Source organism: Pseudophryne corroboree, chromosome 3 (assembly GCF_028390025.1).
Source record: "Pseudophryne corroboree isolate aPseCor3 chromosome 3, aPseCor3.hap2, whole genome shotgun sequence".
NCBI lineage: Eukaryota > Metazoa > Chordata > Amphibia > Anura > Myobatrachidae > Pseudophryne > Pseudophryne corroboree.
Window position 1 is genome coordinate 802,055,302 of NC_086446.1, and position 22,362 is coordinate 802,077,663.

The window sequence follows — 22,362 nt, forward strand, 5'->3', positions numbered from 1 at the left end:
CCCATTATCCCCTCATTATACATCTCTCTCCCAGTACCCCCTCATTATACAGCTCTCTCCCAGTATCCCCATATTATACAGCTCTCTCCCAGTATCTCCTCATTATACAGCTCTCTCCCAGTATCCCCTCATTATACAGCTCTCTCCCAGTATCCTCTCATTATACAGCTCTCTCCCAGTATCCCCTCATTATACAGCTCTCTCCCAGTATCCCCTCATTATACAGCTCTCCCAGTATCCCCTCATTACACAGCTCTCTCCCAGTATCCCCTCATTATACAGCTCTATCCCAGTACCCCCTCATTATACAGCTCTCTCCCAGTGTCCCCTCATTATACAGCTCTCCCAGTATCCCCTCATTACACAGCTCTCTCCCAGTATCCCCTCATTATACAGCTCTCTCTCAGTACCCCCTCATTATACAGCTCTCCCAGTATCCCCTCATTATACAGCTCTCTCCCAGTTTCCCCTCATTATACAGTTCTCTCCCAGTATCCTCTCATTATACAGCTCTCTCCCAGTATCCTCTCATTATACAGCTCTCTCCCAGTATCCCCTCATTATACAGCTCTCTCCCAGTATCTCCTCATTATACAGCTCTCTCCCAGTATCCCCTCATTATACATCTCTCTCCCAGTATCCCCTCATTATACAGCTCTCTCCCAGTATCCCCTCATTATACAGCTCTCTCCCAGTATCCCCTCATTATACAGCTCTCTCCCAGTATCCCCTCGTTATACAGCTCTCTCCCAGTATCCCCTCATTATACAGCACTCTCCCAGTATCCCCTCATTATACAGCTCTCTCCCAATATCCCCTCATTATACAGCTCTCTCCCAGTATCCCCTCATTATACAGCTCTCTCCCAGTATCCCCTCATTATACAGCTCTCCCAGTATTCCCTCATTATACAGCTCTCTCCCAGTATCTTCTCATTATACAGCTCTCTCCCAGTATCCCCTCATTATACAGCTCTCTCCCAGTATCCCCTCATTATAAAGCTCTCTCCCAGTATCCCCTCATTATACAGCTCTCTCCCAGTATCCCCTCATTATACAGCTCTCTCCCAGTATCCCCTCATTATACAGCACTCTCCCAGTATCCCCTCATTATACATCTCTCTCCCAGTATCCCCTCATTATACAGCTCTCTCCCAGTATCCCCTCATTATACAGCACTCTCCCAGTATCCCCTCATTATACAGCTCTCTCCCAGTATCCCCTCATTATACAGCTCTCTCCCAGTATCCCCTCATTATACATCTCTCCCAGTATCCCCTCATTATACAGCTTTCTCCCAGTATCCCCTCATTATACAGCTCTCTCCCAGTATCCCCTCATTATACAGCTCTCTCCCAGTATCCCCTCATTATACAGCTCTCTCCCAGTATCCCCTCATTATACAGCTCTCTCCCAGTATCCCCTCATTATACAGCTCTCTCCCAGTATCCTCTCATTATACAGCTCTCTCCCAGTATCCCCTCATTATACAGCTCTCTCCGAGTATCTCCTCATTATACAGCTCTCTCCCAGTATCCCCTCATTATACCGCTCTCTCCCAGTATCCCCTCATTATACAGCTCTCTTCTAGCATCCTTTCATTATACAGCTCTCTCTCAGCATCCCCTCATTATACAGCTCTCTTTCAGTATCCCCTCATTATACAGCTCTCTCCCAGTACCCCCTCATTATACAGCTCTCTCCCAGTATCCCCTCATTATACAGCTCTCTCAGTATCCCCTCATTATACAGCTCTCTCCCAATATCCCCTCATTATACAGCTCTCTCCCAGTATCCCCTCATTACACAGCTCTCTCCCAGTATCCCCTCATTATACAGCTCTCTCCCAGTGTCCCCTCATTATACAGCTCTCCCAGTATCCCCTCATTATACAGCTCTCCCAGTATCCCCTCATTACACAGCTCTCTCCCAGTATCCCCTCATTATACAGCTCTCTCCCAGTATCCCCTCATTATACAGCTCTCCCAGTATCCCCTCATTACACAGCTCTCTCCCAGTATCCCCTCATTATACAGCTCTATCCCAGTATCCCCTCATTATACAGCTCTCTCCCAGTATCCCCTCATTATACAGCACTCTCCCAGTATCCCCTCATTATACAGCTCTCTCCCAGTATCCCCTCATTATACAGCTCTCTCCCAGTATCCCCTCATTATACAGCTCTCTCCCAGTATCCTCTCATTATACAGCTCTCTCCCAGTATCCCCTCATTATACAGCTCTCTCCCAGTATCTCCTCATTATACAGCTCTCTCCCAGTATCCCCTCATTATACATCTCTCTCCCAGTATCCCCTCATTATACAGCTCTCTCCCAGTATCCCCTCATTATACAGCTCTCTCCCAGTATCCCCTCATTATACAGCTCTCTCCCAGTATCCCCTCATTATACAGCTCTCTCCCAGTATCCCCTCATTATACAGCTGTCTCCCAGTATCCCCTCATTATACAGCTCTCTCCCAGTATCCCCTCATTATACAGCTCTCTCCCAGTATCCCCTCATTATACAGCTCTCTCCCAGTATCCCCTCATTATACATCTCTCTCCCAGTACCCCTTCATTATACAGCTCTCTCCCAGTATCCCCTCATTATACAGCTCTCTCCCAGTATCCCCTCATTATACAGCTCTCTCCCAGTATCCCCTCATTATACAGCTCTCTCCTAGTATCCTCTCATTATACAGCTCTCTCCCAGTATCCCCTCAATATACAGCTCTCTCCCAGTATCCTCTCATTATACAGCTCTCTCCCAGTATCCCCTCATTATACAGCTCTCTCCCAGTATCCCCTCATTATACAGCTCTCCCAGTATCCCCTCATTATACAGCTCTCTCCCAGTATCCCCTCATTATACAGCTCTCTCCCAGTACCCCCTCATTATACAGCTCTCTCCCAGTATCCCCTCATTATACAGCTCTCTCCCAGTATCCCCTCACTATACAGCTCTCTCCCATTATCCCCTCATTATACATCTCTCTCCCAGTACCCCCTCATTATACAGCTCTCTCCCAGTATCCCCATATTATACAGCTCTCTCCCAGTATCTCCTCATTATACAGCTCTCTCCCAGTATCCCCTCATTATACAGCTCTCTCCCAGTATCCTCTCATTATACAGCTCTCTCCCAGTATCCCCTCATTATACAGCTCTCTCCCAGTATCCCCTCATTATACAGCTCTCCCAGTATCCCCTCATTACACAGCTCTCTCCCAGTATCCCCTCATTATACAGCTCTATCCCAGTACCCCCTCATTATACAGCTCTCTCCCAGTGTCCCCTCATTATACAGCTCTCCCAGTATCCCCTCATTACACAGCTCTCTCCCAGTATCCCCTCATTATACAGCTCTCTCTCAGTACCCCCTCATTATACAGCTCTCCCAGTATCCCCTCATTATACAGCTCTCTCCCAGTTTCCCCTCATTATACAGTTCTCTCCCAGTATCCTCTCATTATACAGCTCTCTCCCAGTATCCTCTCATTATACAGCTCTCTCCCAGTATCCCCTCATTATACAGCTCTCTCCCAGTATCTCCTCATTATACAGCTCTCTCCCAGTATCCCCTCATTATACATCTCTCTCCCAGTATCCCCTCATTATACAGCTCTCTCCCAGTATCCCCTCATTATACAGCTCTCTCCCAGTATCCCCTCATTATACAGCTCTCTCCCAGTATCCCCTCGTTATACAGCTCTCTCCCAGTATCCCCTCATTATACAGCACTCTCCCAGTATCCCCTCATTATACAGCTCTCTCCCAATATCCCCTCATTATACAGCTCTCTCCCAGTATCCCCTCATTATACAGCTCTCTCCCAGTATCCCCTCATTATACAGCTCTCCCAGTATTCCCTCATTATACAGCTCTCTCCCAGTATCTTCTCATTATACAGCTCTCTCCCAGTATCCCCTCATTATACAGCTCTCTCCCAGTATCCCCTCATTATAAAGCTCTCTCCCAGTATCCCCTCATTATACAGCTCTCTCCCAGTATCCCCTCATTATACAGCTCTCTCCCAGTATCCCCTCATTATACAGCACTCTCCCAGTATCCCCTCATTATACATCTCTCTCCCAGTATCCCCTCATTATACAGCTCTCTCCCAGTATCCCCTCATTATACAGCACTCTCCCAGTATCCCCTCATTATACAGCTCTCTCCCAGTATCCCCTCATTATACAGCTCTCTCCCAGTATCCCCTCATTATACATCTCTCCCAGTATCCCCTCATTATACAGCTTTCTCCCAGTATCCCCTCATTATACAGCTCTCTCCCAGTATCCCCTCATTATACAGCTCTCTCCCAGTATCCCCTCATTATACAGCTCTCTCCCAGTATCCCCTCATTATACAGCTCTCTCCCAGTATCCCCTCATTATACAGCTCTCTCCCAGTATCCTCTCATTATACAGCTCTCTCCCAGTATCCCCTCATTATACAGCTCTCTCCGAGTATCTCCTCATTATACAGCTCTCTCCCAGTATCCCCTCATTATACCGCTCTCTCCCAGTATCCCCTCATTATACAGCTCTCTTCTAGCATCCTTTCATTATACAGCTCTCTCTCAGCATCCCCTCATTATACAGCTCTCTTTCAGTATCCCCTCATTATACAGCTCTCTCCCAGTACCCCCTCATTATACAGCTCTCTCCCAGTATCCCCTCATTATACAGCTCTCTCAGTATCCCCTCATTATACAGCTCTCTCCCAATATCCCCTCATTATACAGCTCTCTCCCAGTATCCCCTCATTACACAGCTCTCTCCCAGTATCCCCTCATTATACAGCTCTCTCCCAGTGTCCCCTCATTATACAGCTCTCCCAGTATCCCCTCATTATACAGCTCTCCCAGTATCCCCTCATTACACAGCTCTCTCCCAGTATCCCCTCATTATACAGCTCTCTCCCAGTATCCCCTCATTATACAGCTCTCCCAGTATCCCCTCATTACACAGCTCTCTCCCAGTATCCCCTCATTATACAGCTCTATCCCAGTATCCCCTCATTATACAGCTCTCTCCCAGTATCCCCTCATTATACAGCACTCTCCCAGTATCCCCTCATTATACAGCTCTCTCCCAGTATCCCCTCATTATACAGCTCTCTCCCAGTATCCCCTCATTATACATCTCTCCCAGTATCCCCTCATTATACAGCTTTCTCCCAGTATCCCCTCATTATACAGCTCTCTCCCAGTATCCCCTCATTATACAGCTCTCTCCCAGTATCCCCTCATTATACAGCTCTCTCCCAGTATCCCCTCATTATACAGCTCTCTCCCAGTATCCTCTCATTATACAGCTCTCTCCCAGTATCCCCTCATTATACAGCTCTCTCCCAGTATCTCCTCATTATACAGCTCTCTCCCAGTATCCCCTCATCATACATCTCTCTCCCAGTATCCCCTCATTATACAGCTCTCTCCCAGTATCCCCTCATTATACAGCTCTCTCCCAGTATCCCCTCATTATACAGCTCTCTCCCAGTATCCCCTCATTATACAGCTCTCTCCCAGTATCCCCTCATTATACAGCACTCTCCCAGTATCCCCTCATTATACAGCTCTCTCCCAGTATCCCCTCATTATACAGCTCTCTCCCAGTATCCCCTCATTATACAGCTCTCTCCCAGTATCCCCTCATTATACAGCTCTCCCAGTATTCCCTCATTATACAGCTCTCTCCCAGTATCCTCTCATTATACAGCTCTCTCCCAGTATCCCCCTCATTATACAGCTCTCTCCCAGTATCCCCTCATTATACAGCTCTCTCCCAGTATCCCCTCATTATACAGCTCTCTCCCAGTATCCCCTCATTATACAGCTCTCTCCCAGTATCCCCTCATTATACAGCTTTCTCCCAGTATCCCCTCATTATACAGCTCTCTCCCAGTATCCCCTCATTATACAGCTCTCTCCCAGTATCCCCTCATTATACAGCTCTCTCCCAGTATCCCCTCATTAAACAGCATTCTCCCAGTATCCCCTCATTATACAGCTCACTCTCAGCATCCCCTCATTATACAGCTCTCTCCCAGTACCCCCTCATTATGCAGCTCTCTCCCAGTATCTCCTCATTATACCGCTCTCTCCCAGTATCCCCTCATTATACAGCTCTCTTCTAGTATCCTTTCATTATACAGCTCTCTCTCAGCATCCCCTCAATATACAGCTCTCTTTCAGTATCCCCTCATTATACAGCTCTCTCCCAGTACCCCCTCATTATACAGCTCTCTCCCAGTATTCCCTCATTATACAGCTCTCTCAGTATCCCCTCATTATACAGCTCTCTCCCAGTATCCTCTCATTATACAGCTCTCTTCCAGTATCCTCTGATTATACAGCTCTCTCCCAGTATCCCCTCATTATACAGATCTCTTCCAGTATCCTCTGATTATACAGCTCTCTCCCAGTATCCCCTCATTATTCAGCTCTCTCCCAGTATCCCCTCATTATACATCTCTCTCCCAGTACCCCCTCATTATACAGCTCTCTCCCAGTATCCCCATATTATACAGCTCTCTCCCAGTATCTCCTCATTATACAGCTCTCTCCCAGTATCCCCTCATTATACAGCTCTCTCCCAGTATCCTCTCATTATACAGCTCTCTCCCAGTATACCCTCATTATACAGCTCTCTCCCAGTATCCCCTCATTATACAGCTCTCCCAGTATCCCCTCATTACACAGCTCTCTCCCAGTATCCCCTCATTATACAGCTCTATCCCAGTACCCCCTCATTATACAGCTCTCTCCCAGTGTCCCCTCATTATACAGCTCTCCCAGTATCCCCTCATTACACAGCTCTCTCCCAGTATCCCCTCATTATACAGCTCTCTCTCAGTACCCCCTCATTATACAGCTCTCCCAGTATCCCCTCATTATACAGCTCTCTCCCAGTTTCCCCTCATTATACAGTTCTCTCCCAGTATCCTCTCATTATACAGCTCTCTCCCAGTATCCTCTCATTATACAGCTCTCTCCCAGTATCCCCTCATTATACAGCTCTCTCCCAGTATCTCCTCATTATACAGCTCTCTCCCAGTATCCCCTCATTATACATCTCTCTCCCAGTATCCCCTCATTATACAGCTCTCTCCCAGTATCCCCTCATTATACAGCTCTCTCCCAGTATCCCCTCGTTATACAGCTCTCTCCCAGTATCCCCTCATTATACAGCACTCTCCCAGTATCCCCTCATTATACAGCTCTCTCCCAATATCCCCTCATTATACAGCTCTCTCCCAGTATCCCCTCATTATACAGCTCTCTCCCAGTATCCCCTCATTATACAGCTCTCCCAGTATTCCCTCATTATACAGCTCTCTCCCAGTATCTTCTCATTATACAGCTCTCTCCCAGTATCCCCTCATTATACAGCTCTCTCCCAGTATCCCCTCATTATAAAGCTCTCTCCCAGTATCCCCTCATTATACAGCTCTCTCCCAGTATCCCCTCATTATACAGCTCTCTCCCAGTATCCCCTCATTATACAGCACTCTCCCAGTATCCCCTCATTATACATCTCTCTCCCAGTATCCCCTCATTATACAGCTCTCTCCCAGTATCCCCTCATTATACAGCACTCTCCCAGTATCCCCTCATTATACAGCTCTCTCCCAGTATCCCCTCATTATACAGCTCTCTCCCAGTATCCCCTCATTATACATCTCTCCCAGTATTCCCTCATTATACAGCTTTCTCCCAGTATCCCCTCATTATACAGCTCTCTCCCAGTATCCCCTCATTATACAGCTCTCTCCCAGTATCCCCTCATTATACAGCTCTCTCCCAGTATCCCCTCATTATACAGCTCTCTCCCAGTATCCCCTCATTATACAGCTCTCTCCCAGTATCCTCTCATTATACAGCTCTCTCCCAGTATCCCCTCATTATACAGCTCTCTCCGAGTATCTCCTCATTATACAGCTCTCTCCCAGTATCCCCTCATTATACCGCTCTCTCCCAGTATCCCCTCATTATACAGCTCTCTTCTAGCATCCTTTCATTATACAGCTCTCTCTCAGCATCCCCTCATTATACAGCTCTCTTTCAGTATCCCCTCATTATACAGCTCTCTCCCAGTACCCCCTCATTATACAGCTCTCTCCCAGTATCCCCTCATTATACAGCTCTCTCAGTATCCCCTCATTATACAGCTCTCTCCCAATATCCCCTCATTATACAGCTCTCTCCCAGTATCCCCTCATTACACAGCTCTCTCCCAGTATCCCCTCATTATACAGCTCTCTCCCAGTGTCCCCTCATTATACAGCTCTCCCAGTATCCCCTCATTATACAGCTCTCCCAGTATCCCCTCATTACACAGCTCTCTCCCAGTATCCCCTCATTATACAGCTCTCTCCCAGTATCCCCTCATTATACAGCTCTCCCAGTATCCCCTCATTACACAGCTCTCTCCCAGTATCCCCTCATTATACAGCTCTATCCCAGTATCCCCTCATTATACAGCTCTCTCCCAGTATCCCCTCATTATACAGCACTCTCCCAGTATCCCCTCATTATACAGCTCTCTCCCAGTATCCCCTCATTATACAGCTCTCTCCCAGTATCCCCTCATTATACATCTCTCCCAGTATCCCCTCATTATACAGCTTTCTCCCAGTATCCCCTCATTATACAGCTCTCTCCCAGTATCCCCTCATTATACAGCTCTCTCCCAGTATCCCCTCATTATACAGCTCTCTCCCAGTATCCCCTCATTATACAGCTCTCTCCCAGTATCCTCTCATTATACAGCTCTCTCCCAGTATCCCCTCATTATACAGCTCTCTCCCAGTATCTCCTCATTATACAGCTCTCTCCCAGTATCCCCTCATCATACATCTCTCTCCCAGTATCCCCTCATTATACAGCTCTCTCCCAGTATCCCCTCATTATACAGCTCTCTCCCAGTATCCCCTCATTATACAGCTCTCTCCCAGTATCCCCTCATTATACAGCTCTCTCCCAGTATCCCCTCATTATACAGCACTCTCCCAGTATCCCCTCATTATACAGCTCTCTCCCAGTATCCCCTCATTATACAGCTCTCTCCCAGTATCCCCTCATTATACAGCTCTCTCCCAGTATCCCCTCATTATACAGCTCTCCCAGTATTCCCTCATTATACAGCTCTCTCCCAGTATCTTCTCATTATACAGCTCTCTCCCAGTATCCCCCTCATTATACAGCTCTCTCCCAGTATCCCCTCATTATACAGCTCTCTCCCAGTATCCCCTCATTATACAGCTCTCTCCCAGTATCCCCTCATTATACAGCTCTCTCCCAGTATCCCCTCATTATACAGCTTTCTCCCAGTATCCCCTCATTATACAGCTCTCTCCCAGTATCCCCTCATTATACAGCTCTCTCCCAGTATCCCCTCATTATACAGCTCTCTCCCAGTATCCCCTCATTAAACAGCATTCTCCCAGTATCCCCTCATTATACAGCTCACTCTCAGCATCCCCTCATTATACAGCTCTCTCCCAGTACCCCCTCATTATGCAGCTCTCTCCCAGTATCTCCTCATTATACCGCTCTCTCCCAGTATCCCCTCATTATACAGCTCTCTTCTAGTATCCTTTCATTATACAGCTCTCTCTCAGCATCCCCTCAATATACAGCTCTCTTTCAGTATCCCCTCATTATACAGCTCTCTCCCAGTACCCCCTCATTATACAGCTCTCTCCCAGTATTCCCTCATTATACAGCTCTCTCAGTATCCCCTCATTATACAGCTCTCTCCCAGTATCCTCTCATTATACAGCTCTCTTCCAGTATCCTCTGATTATACAGCTCTCTCCCAGTATCCCCTCATTATACAGATCTCTTCCAGTATCCTCTGATTATACAGCTCTCTCCCAGTATCCCCTCATTATTCAGCTCTCTCCCAGTATCCCCTCATTATACAGCTCTCTTCCAGTATCCTCTGATTATACAGCTCTCTCCCAGTATCCCCTCATTATACAGCTCTCTCCCAGTATCCCCTCATTATACATCTCTCTCCCAGTATCCCCTCATTATACAGCTCTCTCCCAGTATCCCCTCATTATACAGTTCTCTCCCAGTATCCTCTCATTATACAGCTCTCTCCCAGTATCCCCTCATTATACAGCTCTCTCCCAGTATCCCCTCATTATACAGCTCTCTCCCAGTATCCCCTCATTATACATCTCTCTCCCAGAATCCCCTCATTATACAGCTTTCTCTCTGTGTCCCCTCATTATACAGCTCTCTCCCAGTATCCTCTCATTATACAGCTCTCTTCCAGTATCCTCTGATTATACAGCTCTCTCCCAGTATCCCCTCATTATACAGCTCTATCCCAGTATCCCCTCATTATACAGCTCTCTCCCAGTGTCCCCTCATTATACAGCTCTCCCAGTATCCCCTCATTACACAGCTCTCCCCCAGTATCCCCTCATTATACAGCTCTCTCCCAGTACCCCCTCATTATACAGCTCTCTCCCAGTATCCCCTCATTATACAGCTCTCTCCCAGTATCCCCTCATTATACAGCTCTCTCCCAGTATCCCCTCATTATACATCTCTCTCCCAGAATCCCCTCATTATACAGCTTTCTCTCTGTGTCCCCTCATTATACAGCTCTCTCCCAGTATCCCCTCATTATACATCTCTCTCCCAGTATCCCCTCATTATACTGCTCTCTCTCAATATCCCCTCATTATACAGCTCTCCCAGTATCCCCTTATTATACAGCTCTCCCAGTAGCATCACTTTCTATCCAGTGCAGCAGAACATACGCTGTGCATGTGAATACTGTATCTCATTCCACCTTCAGATGACTTTAATGTCTTGCCTTCCATCATACCTCAGTACAACAATGCAGGCAGCCATTTTGTAGCTTGAGCCAAAACTCACAAGTAATTAATGACCTCAATGTACACCTCTTTCAGCTTACTAGAGCCGGCCTTATGCATAGGCAAAGTAGGCAAAGGCCTAGGGCATTTGAAATGCCTAGAGACAAGCATTCCAAACTTAGGGCCGGCTCAGCTTGACAGCAGGCGGCAGCAGGACCGGGATGGACCGGCTGTGGTTTACGGGGCATCTGACGCGTAGACGGCACCGGAAGCCCTGCTCTGGCTGTCCTATCGCGATCGAAGCTCTTAGCTTAGCTCCAATCAGGTCAAACAGCTGTGTTGGCAGCAAAAGGAGCGCTGAAGCAGGGAGCAGGCACAGTAGGGGCTGATGGAGGAGGACAGGTGTACACCTCTCCCGGCTTACCTGTACGAGGTTGGCGCAGGCGGGCAGGCCGTTGTGTGTAGGGATTTCATTGGTGATGTGCATGGTGTCTGAGAAGCCGGGGCTCTTGGGTCTGGTCTTGGAGAGGACAGAAGATCCTGTGCTGTGAATGGATCGGTCAGGTTGCTGCTTTGTATCAGTACCATTCCCAAATGCCTGGATAGAATTCCCTACACACAAACAAAAGCAGAATAAACAGACTGATACATTCCAATAGGTACAAAAGCTCTCTACACGAGACGCAACTCTACACAAATAGGCAGCCAGCGGCTCTCCGTCTGTGGTGGAACTACAAGTTCCAGCATGTCCTAGTTGCCTTTATAGAAGGCAATTTGTCCTAATATGTTCCGTCTGCCAGGTCTATACATTGCTCTGTGATTATTGCTGGGATATGTAGTGCGGAGCGCAAGAAGACAGTTCCTAGGTGATTATATAGCATACAGTGAGTCCGCTAGCACCTACCGTAACGAGGGGTGGGTGACCTGTGCCACCGTACAGGGGCATTGTACCGCAAGATGCGCGCAGTATACGCCATCGCTTTCGTACATGCAGACATGGGCCGCGCGGTGTCCTGAGCACACTGCAGTGTGGGAGCACTGGTTCCCTTTGTACATGCCTATGTTCCCTATGGTTAAACATCTCTGCGAGCCACTGCGCATAGCTGATACAGTCTAAGCAGCGTCCCGCGCTCAGAACCAGGTGACAGACGACAGACGGACGCAGAGAATCAGCCCGTCTGCAGAATTATAACTACAAAGCAAACTATAAAAGTTTATAATGCAGAAGTTGAAAGTATTACAGCATTTTTGCAGGCGTTGTGCTCCTGGCAGGGGCTGGCGACCTGCGCTAACGTCCCTCTTTCCTGCGTCTAGGGTAAATGAATAGAAAACAATTTTAATCAGGTCTTCAGGGAATCCCGGGGATTTCAGATTTATAGCAAAGGCAATGAAAGCGGAATGTGCTGTGCGCTAATGTGTTATTTCTGCTAGTCAGGCAGCCGGCGCCGGTGGAGTACACAGCCGCAGTGCTCCTCTGCCCGGCGACTGTAAGCTTCCTGGAACAGTGTCCTATGACCTGCTGTGTCATGATGGGTTTTGCGTGTATCACACACAAGGGATGCTTATACACATATAAAGCCTAGAGCAGAGGCCCATTACAGGAAGCCAAGTGTGCAGCTTACACAATGTTGTGATATACAGGACAATGACATCACAATGCTGATATCGGTCCCGAAATCAGGGCCATCTTAACCTATGGCCACGCTGGGCAGCTGCCCAGGGCCCCAAGATTCTAGGGGCCTTTAAACAGAGGTGGATATGCTGACTGGTGGATGGCTGGAGAAATCCACCAATCAGAGTGCAGCATTCACTGCTTGCCTCTCAGCCTCCAGTCAGGCAGTGAATGGCTGTCAAGAGTGCGGATTGGTGGATGGCTGGAGCAATCCACCAATCAGAGTGCAGCATTCACTGCTTGCCTCTCAGCCTCCAGTCAGGCAGTGAATGGCTGTCAGAGTGCGGATTGGTGGATGGCTGGAGCAATCCACCAATCAGAGTGCAGCATTCACTGCTTGCCTCTCAGCCTCCAGTCAGGCAGTGAATGGCTGTCAGAGTGCGGATTGGTGGATGGCTGGCGCTATCCACCAATCAGAATGCTTACAGCCATTCACTGTATGGAAGCATGTGGACAGCGAGTAGACAGCAGGAGGGGTAAGTTACGATTTTTTGGGGTATTATTTATTCCCGTGAATGGTGGGTAGAGGCCCCAGTGCGTTGCTTTGCCCAGTGTCTGCCACGGCTGAGGCTGCACAATTATCACATGTTATCCAGATGGATGGGCCCTTCAGTGTGTATTCCTAGTCCATGCGTGCTACAATGACTGACCAATCTGGCAGTACCCGGTCTGAGCCATCCAGAGCGAGGGCCGGATTCCTGTAGTACCTATAGCAGAATATAATAGCAGATACACTGCAGCGCATGACAGAATCCATGTTCCTCCCTATGATTCTATAGCCGCTCCTTATAACCCACGGCAACCGCAGTGTCACACGTCATATGGATGGAAGGTGTAAACATAGGGGGCCAATGCTGTCTTACACATACGTTATACGCAGAGTGCTCACACAAATGCGCTGTTGCGATCAGGTCTGATGGTACGGGAGAGTGCAGGAGACAGGTAAGTATGTGCACCCAGCCCTATCTCAATATATCCCTCTGATCGTGTGACGGAGAAATACATCTCTCTCCCCGTCATGCAGAACGCCCCTCTCGTTTGCCTCATTTATGATATATTCTGTGCCTCTCATTTATTATATTCCTCCCATGTCATTATTTTCTCGGACACAATGAAGTGACAGCGCCTTTGTTTTCGCGCCTCTCCTCCCCGTCTCTGCACATTTCACTTTCAGCTCCCAAAATTCCCCTAATGGTCCATTTATAAGAATAATTTCATTGTAATTATTACGGAGGGACTTGTGCGCTTTCCGCCCCTGTACATTATCAAACGCCATCATTTCTTTCCTGCCTTCTGGTACCATTAGCTTCACTTCTCTTACACAACAACCTGGAACATACAATTCTGAGACTTGATTCATGAAGCAGTGAAAAGTGTGGAGAAGTGAGCCAGTGAAGAAGTTGCCCATGGCAACCAATAAGCATTGAAGTAACATCTATAATTTGCATACTATAAGCAGCTGATGCACAAAAAAGCAGCTGATTGGTTGCCATGGGCAAGTTCTCCACTGGCTTATTTCTCCACACTTTTCACTGCTTCATGAATAGACCCCTATATATGTGAAATGTTACAGATGTATTCATTGCACTTTTCTCTCTGATCTCCTATATAATAGCCCAGATCTGTGACTTTGTGCTTCATTTGCTAACGCTGGGCGGAGTCACAACACTGGGCGGAGTTAGTCAAATGAGTCACAGATCTGGGCAAATCTATAGGAGACTAGGAACAGAAGCAGATGGTATGGGCATGGCACAGGCAGGAGTGCATACCTCCCAGCTTTCTTCAGGCAGACAGGGGTGCATACCTCCCAGCTTTCTTCAGGCAGACAGGGGTGCATACCTCCCAGCTTTCTTCAGGCAGACAGGGGTGCATACCTCCCAGCTTTCTTCAGGCAGACAGGGGTGCATACCTCCCAGCTTTCTTTAGGCAGAATGAGGGACACACGCACGGCGAAAAGGGGGCGTGGTCAACGAAAGGGGGTGTGGCTTCGCGGGAGGACCCACAATCACGAGCCACGCCCCCATTTTCATCAGTGAGGGGGCATGCCCAGCGCTCTGTGAGCTGCTGGCATGCTCCCAGTGGCGGATTATGAGTCTGGGGGGCTCAGGGCACTTGAGTCATCTCATTGCTGTGCCTGCTGTGGGTTTGGGGACGTGGCCTATTCGCGCCCCGCGTGGCCACGCCCCTTATGCAAATTCCGGCATTTCCTCTCTTTTTTTAAGGGATTTTGGCCCCTCAGCTAGGGGTAAATCCAGACCCCCCCCACACACACACACACCCGCACAGGCAGAAGAAAGCAGGGAGGCTTCTGCCTCCCTGCAACACCACAGACCTGCCAACACGCAGCAGCGTGTGCTGACTGTAGGACAATGCTGTTGCTGGCAGGACGGGGGAGCTTCATAGCTGGGACAGAGCTACTCCAGCCGGGGGCCCCCTAACACTGTGGGGCCCGCGGTACGTACCCCCTGGGCCCCCCCCCTTAATACGGCTCTGCTGCCGGAACCCCCTCTTAATCCGTACCCCCTGATGCCCCCTCTCCCTCTGTCTCCACTAAATAGACGCTGTGCGCATGCGCACAGCATCTATTCACCGCTGCTCTGCTAAGCAGAACAGCGAGTACAGGAGCTTCCCAACTGCTCCCCCCACGTGGGACACTGCGGCCCGCGGGTGGGACAGCGGGACAGACCCCAAAAAATTGGACTGTCCCGCGAAAATCGGGACAGTTGGGAGGTATGGGGGTGTGTGAGGGGGTATGCCATACAGACAGACGGGCACCGGCTCACTGTGTGCTTGACCCCCCACATCAGCATACTCAGCAGGGGCTCTCTGGCGCAGAGGAGCGTCACTTTCTGGCACACTCCACGCTTCTTAGGTGCAGTTTTGTGGGGCACCTGCCGCTGTGCAGGTTCCGTACCGCCTCTGTTATCTCCAGCCCCAGCAACCCTACCGCTACCTGCAGTGAGGTGCACCCAGCTCCTCACACTTTAGCCGGCGGGCAGCGCTGCAGAAGTCCACGCTGCTTGCAGGCTCCGACCCCCTCCTCCCTCCAGCCGCAGCGTCTCCTGGGGGCTAACCAGTCACTCCCAGTCTCCCCTTACCACAGTGCGCGGCAGCCGCGCGAGGTCCGCGGTGTGTGACTGAGAAGGGGGGGTGGGATGCGGACGGGCAGAGGAAGCAGGACTCCAGCCTGAGAGAGTCAGCCATGCCAAGTCTCCACCAGCAGCAGATCCCAACAGGTTGGAGTGGAACAGCAGCAGCCAGCAGCAGTGACTCCGGTAAGACACATCTGTCTGTCACCACTGTTCTGTCCCTAATACCAATCTCTCCCGTGCCCTGTGTTCTGTCATGTCCCTGTCACCACTGGCCTTGCCCTGTCACCATTATCATGGCCCTTTCACCCTTATCCTGGCCCTGTCACCCTTATCCTGGTCCTGTTACCCTTATCCTGGCCCTGTCACCCTTATCCTGGTCCTTTCACCCTTATCCTGGCCCTGTCACCCTTATCCTGGCCCTGTCACCCCTGTCCTGGTCCTGCCGCCCCTACCCTAGCCCTGTCACCCCTATCCTGTCCCTGTCATTTCTGTCCTGGCCCCGTCGCCCTTGTCCTGGCCCCGTCACCCCTGTCCTGGCCCCGTCTCCCCTGTTCTGACCCCGTCACCCCGGTCCTGGCCCCGTCACCCCTGTTCTGACCCTGTCACTCCTGTCCTGGCCCTGTTACTGCATACCCTCCAACTACCTTTTTGCCAGGTACAGTACCCGCAGCGCCTCCAGACCCCTCCCCAATGCACCACACCTCCGCAACTTCCCCACCACCACATGCGGCACTCCACCCCTCCCCCACACACTGTGTCTCCAGACCCCCTACACCACCGGCGGCTCCCACTCCGCCGCCCCTCCACCACCCATAGCACCTCCAGACCCCTCCACCATCCACCCCCATATATGTCTCCCCCCACACCTGCCCCCCCTCCACCCGCAGACACCCTCCTCCATCCACGGTCCCCCCTCCCCCACTCCTCCCCCACCCATGGCACCCCTGCACCTGCCCCTCCACCACCTGCAGCGCCTCCGGACCCCATTCCCCATCCGCCGCACCACCTGCACCTTCCCCTCCCCCACCCACGGCGCCTCCGGACCCCATACCCCACCCCCGGCACCCCCGCCCCTTCCCATCCCACATCACCTCCGTAACCCTTCACCCATCCGCAACATCCCTGCACCTGCCCCTCCCCCACCCATGGCACCCCTGCCCCTCCCCCACCTGCAGTGCCTCCGGACCCCTCCCCCATCTGCAGCCCCACTCATCTGCCCCTCCCCCACCCTCAGCACCTCCCGACCCTTCCCCATCCGGCCTCCCCCCCCCCCCGCTTCCGCCCCCCTCCACCCGCAGCATCTATAGACACCCTCCCCCATCCGCAGTCCCCCCCGCACCCACTACATTCTGTACATCGTGCCCTGCTGGTGCTGTTCACGCCGTCACAAGGGGCTGCGCCTCCTTCACCATCGCACGCCCTTTCATTGTGCAATATTTACCCACTAACAAAGGAATGCAGGTAATACTCCATATAATACAAATATTGAACCCCAGAAAGGCATGCAGGGGTTAACGGGGCGTAGCCCCTTGCGACGGTGTGAAGAGCGCCCGTAGGGCGCGATGAAGCACCTAGTATATGAATAAAAGGAGATTTATTGTAGACTTACCACGGTTAAATCTCTTTCTGCGAGGTACACTGGATTCCACAGGGAATACATCGGGGTGTAGAGTCGGAACTTGATCCGAGGCACCAACAAGCTAAAGCTTTGACTGTTCCTCTATAACCCCGCCTCCAGGCACTTGAGCTCAGTTTCATTAACCAATCCGACACAGTAGCAGGTAAAAGACGACAACCGTTAGTAGCCACATAGACCCACATTCTCACGACAGGAGACGGTACCAGCTGCTAATGCCATACAAACCCAAAGAAGCTAAGTGCGCCAGGGTGGGCGCCCTGTGGAATCCAGTGTACCTTGCAGAAAGAGATTTAACCATGGTAAGTCTACCATAAATCTCCTTTTCTGTTGCGGGGTACACTGAGGTTCCACAGGGAATAACATCGGGGATGTCCTAAAGCAGTTCCTCATGGGAGGGGACGCACTGTAGCGGGCCCAAGAACCCGGCGTCCAAAGGAAGCATCCTGGGAGGCGGAAGTATCAAAGGCATAGAACCTGATGAATGTGTTCACTAAGGACCACGTAGCCGCCTTGCACAATTGTTCGGCGGACGCGCCTCGGCGGGCTGCCCAAGAAGGTCCAACAGACCGAGTAGAATGGGCTTAAATAGCAGCAGGAGCTGGAAGCCCAGCCTGTGCATAGGCTTGTGCAATCACCATTCTAATCCATTCTAATTGCAGGCCAGCCACGTTTGTGAAAACCAAAAAGTACAAAAAGGGCATCTGACCTCCTGAGGGAGGCAGTCCTCTTCACGTAAATATGGAGAGCCCGTACCACATCAAAGACAGCTCTTTGGAGGACAAACCAGAAGAGATAAAGGCGGGAACCACAATCTCTTGGCTAATATGAAAAGATTTCAAGTTAAAGAGACTCCCGCACCAGATTATAAATAAATGATCCTATGTAGGGAATATTTATAGTATAACATATTGTGTTGACCAAACAAATATTTCAACACAAGTGTATTAAAGTGGTGCTGCTCGTTGATATAAATATATAGGTTTGAAGAAGAAAAAAGCAAATCAACTTTTTGTAGCAGCACTCATTCCCTAAATTCTTTTTTAATCAGAAATATGATACATTCAGATAATTTATTATTGATAATGTAAACTACAAGAAAGATTCTCAATACCCACATGTGATATAAGTGCCTTTATTATTACCACATATGATGTATTATATGTCCCCTTATTATAAAGGGGACATGTAGAGTGAAATATTAAAACAATAGAGACAGAATAACGTGTAAGAAAAAATAAATTCAACTTATGTGTATAGAGATGTATTTAAAAGAAAATGCTGGTACGCTGTCTTGATTTATAAATCAATAAATACCTGTGATTCAAAAAATTATTGATTAATTTGTTTAATTTTTAGAAACAACCACTAACTCCTTTTGCCAGTGATGTTTATACAGGGTTAAGTGTATCAGTGTTGTAACATTCCTGGTGAGTTCTCAATTCTGTAAATCACAATGCAACATTTGTTGCTATATAGTAATGTGATAAGAATGTTGCGAATAACACTACAAATACCCGGATGACAGTATATCTGTTTGGTTATTTATAAATATGAGGCTCTTATTGCCTTCAATATCACCGGTATATGATCACATGCTGGCAAATTGTTCTTTAATATTGGGTTTTATGGGTTGCCCCTATTGGGGTGTATACTCATTAACCAATACCCCTTAATTGATATCCTGCTATTACAGCAAAATCCTTGATAAAACTGTAAATTCACACAGTACTAGCTTAAAAATAAGCCTGCTTTAGCACCTCTTTATTAGATTATATAAGAAGGAGACATAGGATTTATATATTGATGTTGATACTACTGCAGATAATGCTGTCTTAAGTGTACAGCTAATCCAGACACGTATGATTCACAAGTTGGTAATACCATCCTTACACAACCACTATTTATTGTAATCCCAGTGATGTGTGCTCACAATAAATCAAACATGCCAAATTTTTCAGAGATATAAATGGCTGATTTTGATCTCCCATATACTGATGTAATAATTCCAGGACCTTTTATTGCCTCAGTATCTGATTGGTATTATAATGCAGCACAGGCACATATTGATAATTGACACTTTGATGTATATTGTGAAGCTTATTACAAACAAACTTGATTTATTCATAACCTTCTTAATTGATATCCTTAATAAAAAATGCAAATTCGCACAGTACTAGTTTGTAAGTAAACCTGCTTAAGCACCTTTATTGTTGGATTGTATAGGAAGGAGACATAGGATTTATATATGCATATTGATACTACTGCAGATAATGCTGTCTTGGATAAACGGTTTGTCCAAACACATATAATTCCCAACTTGGTAATTACATCCTTACACAACCACTGTTTGTTATTATCCCAGTGATGTGTGCTCACAATAAATCGAACATGCCACAGTTTACCGAGGTGTTAATAGCTGGTTTGAATCTCTCATATATAAATGTAATAATTTAAGCCCCTGTTGCTGCCTAAGTATCTGGCTGGTATTGCCATGCAGCACAGGCACACGTTAACAGTTAACACTTTATGAAATTTATTACAAACAAGCTTTAGTTTATTCACAACCTCAAATAGCTCTCCTTACTCATAAAAGAGCCATCATATTCGATATGTCTCTCATATACATGATGTCTCGCAGGTAGCTAGCACTTGGAGGAAACCCTCCTATCTTTTTGTATGAACTATGCCAGCATGAGTCTTTTGTTCTATGTAGTATTTCTTACTAATAATGTTGATATACACAGGATATTAATACATGATAATGTTGATACTGACAGCGCACAGCAAAGCCGATGCGCATTTCACTTTGTAAAGCTTCGTCAGGGCTTTATAAGATATAAAGCCCTGACAAAGCTTTACAAAGTGAAATGCGCATCGGCTTTGCTGTGCGCTGTCAGTATCAACATTATCATGTATTAATATCCTGTGTATATCAACATTATTAGTAAGGGTTACTACATAGAACAAAAGACTCATGCTGGCATAGTTCATACAAAAAGATAGGAGGGTTTCCTCCAAGTGCTAGCTACCTGCGAGACATCATGTATATGAGAGACATATCGAATATGATGGCTCTTTTATGAGTAAGGAGAGCTATTTGAGGTTGTGAATAAACTAAAGCTTGTTTGTAATAAATTTCATAAAGTGTTAACTGTTAACGTGTGCCTGTGCTGCATGGCAATACCAGCCAGATACTTAGGCAGCAACAGGGGCTTAAATTATTACATTTATATATGAGAGATTCAAACCAGCTATTAACACCTCAGTAAACTGTGGCATGTTCGATTTATTGTGAGCACACATCACTGGGATAATAACAAACAGTGGTTGTGTAAGGATGTAATTACCAAGTTGGGAATTATATGTGTTTGGACAAACCGTTTATCCAAGACAGCATTATCTGCAGTAGTATCAATATGCATATATAAATCCTATGTCTCCTTCCTATACAATCCAACAATAAAGGTGCTTAAGCAGGTTTACTTACAAACTAGTACTGTGCGAATTTGCATTTTTTATTAAGGATATCAATTAAGAAGGTTATGAATACATCAAGTTTGTTTGTAATAAGCTTCACAATATACATCAAAGTGTCAATTATCAATATGTGCCTGTGCTGCATTATAATACCAATCAGATACTGAGGCAATAAAAGGTCCTGGAATTATTACATCAATATATGGGAGATCAAAATCAGCCATTTATATCTCTGAAAAATTTGGCATGTTTGATTTATTGTGAGCACACATCACTGGGATTACAATAAATAGTGGTTGTGTAAGGATGGTATTACCAACTTGTGAATCATACGTGTCTGGATTAGCTGTACACTTAAGACAGCATTATCTGCAGTAGTATCAACATCTATATATAAATCCTATGTGTCCTTCTTATATAATCTAATAAAGAGGTGCTAAAGCAGGCTTATTTTTAAGCTAGTACTGTGTGAATTTACAGTTTTATCAAGGATTTTGCTGTAATAGCAGGATATCAATTAAGGGGTATTGGTTAATGAGTATACACCCCAATAGGGGCAACCCATAAAACCCAATATTAAAGAACAATTTTCCAGCATGTGATCATATACCGGTGATATTGAAGGCAATAAGAGCCTCATATTTATAAATAACCAAACAGATATACTGTCATCCGGGTATTTGTAGTGTTATTCGCAACATTCTTATCACATTACTATATAGCAACAAATGTTGCATTGTGATTTACAGAATTGAGAACTCACCAGGAATGTTACAACACTGATACACTTAACCCTGTATAAACATCACTGGCAAAAGGAGTCAGTGGTTGTTTCTAAAAATTAAACAAATTAATCAATAATTTTTTGAATCACAGGTATTTATTGATTTATAAATCAAGACAGCGTACCAGCATTTTCTTTTAAATACACCTTTATACACATAAATTGAATTTATTTTTTCTTACACGTTATTCTGTCTCTATTGTTTTAATATTTCACTCTACATGTCCCCTTTATAATAAGGGGACATATAATACATCATATGTGGTAATAATAAAGGCACTTATATCACATGTGGGTATTGAGAATCTTTCTTGTAGTTTACATTATCAATAATAAATTATCTGAATGTATCATATTTCTGATTAAAAAAGAATTTAGGGAATGAGTGCTGCTACAAAAAGTTGATTTGCTTTTTTCTTCTTCAAAACTAATCTGAAAAGATGACACCACCTTAGGTAGATAACCAGGGCGAGTTCGGAGAACTGCCCGGTCCCGGTGAAAAATCAGAAAGGGTGGACGACAGGACAAAGGGGGTCATTCTGACCTGATCGCTTGTTGCAGTTTATTGCAGCGATCAGGTCAGAACTGCGCATGCGCCGCATGGCTGACAGCCAACGACTGTCGTTGCATAGCGATCGCCTCTGCCTGATTGACAGGCAGAGGGTCGGTCGCTGGGCGGGAGGGGGCAGCACAGCGGCATTTGGCTGCCATTTTGTGGGCACGGTCCGGTCAACGCAGGACCCAGGGCAGCGACGAGTAGCTCCCGGCCAGCCGCAGGAGTTGCGCTGGCCGGGAGTTACTCTTCAAGTACAAGAGCATCGCCGCTGTGCAATGCTTTTGTACTTGTGTGAGGCGA

The 22,362-nt window shown here is 47.4% G+C and overlaps 1 protein-coding gene across 1 annotated transcript in view; it reads right to left on the bottom strand.

Annotated features, from left to right (window-relative positions):
* GFRA1 (GDNF family receptor alpha 1) overlaps window positions 1-22,362 on the bottom strand; it is a 252,908-nt gene that overhangs the window by 39,688 nt on the left and 190,858 nt on the right. Inside the window, exon 7 of the mRNA XM_063962687.1 lies at window positions 11,267-11,454. Coding sequence (XP_063818757.1) covers window positions 11,267-11,454 — 188 coding nt within the window. The remainder of the gene's footprint in view (window positions 1-11,266; window positions 11,455-22,362) is intronic.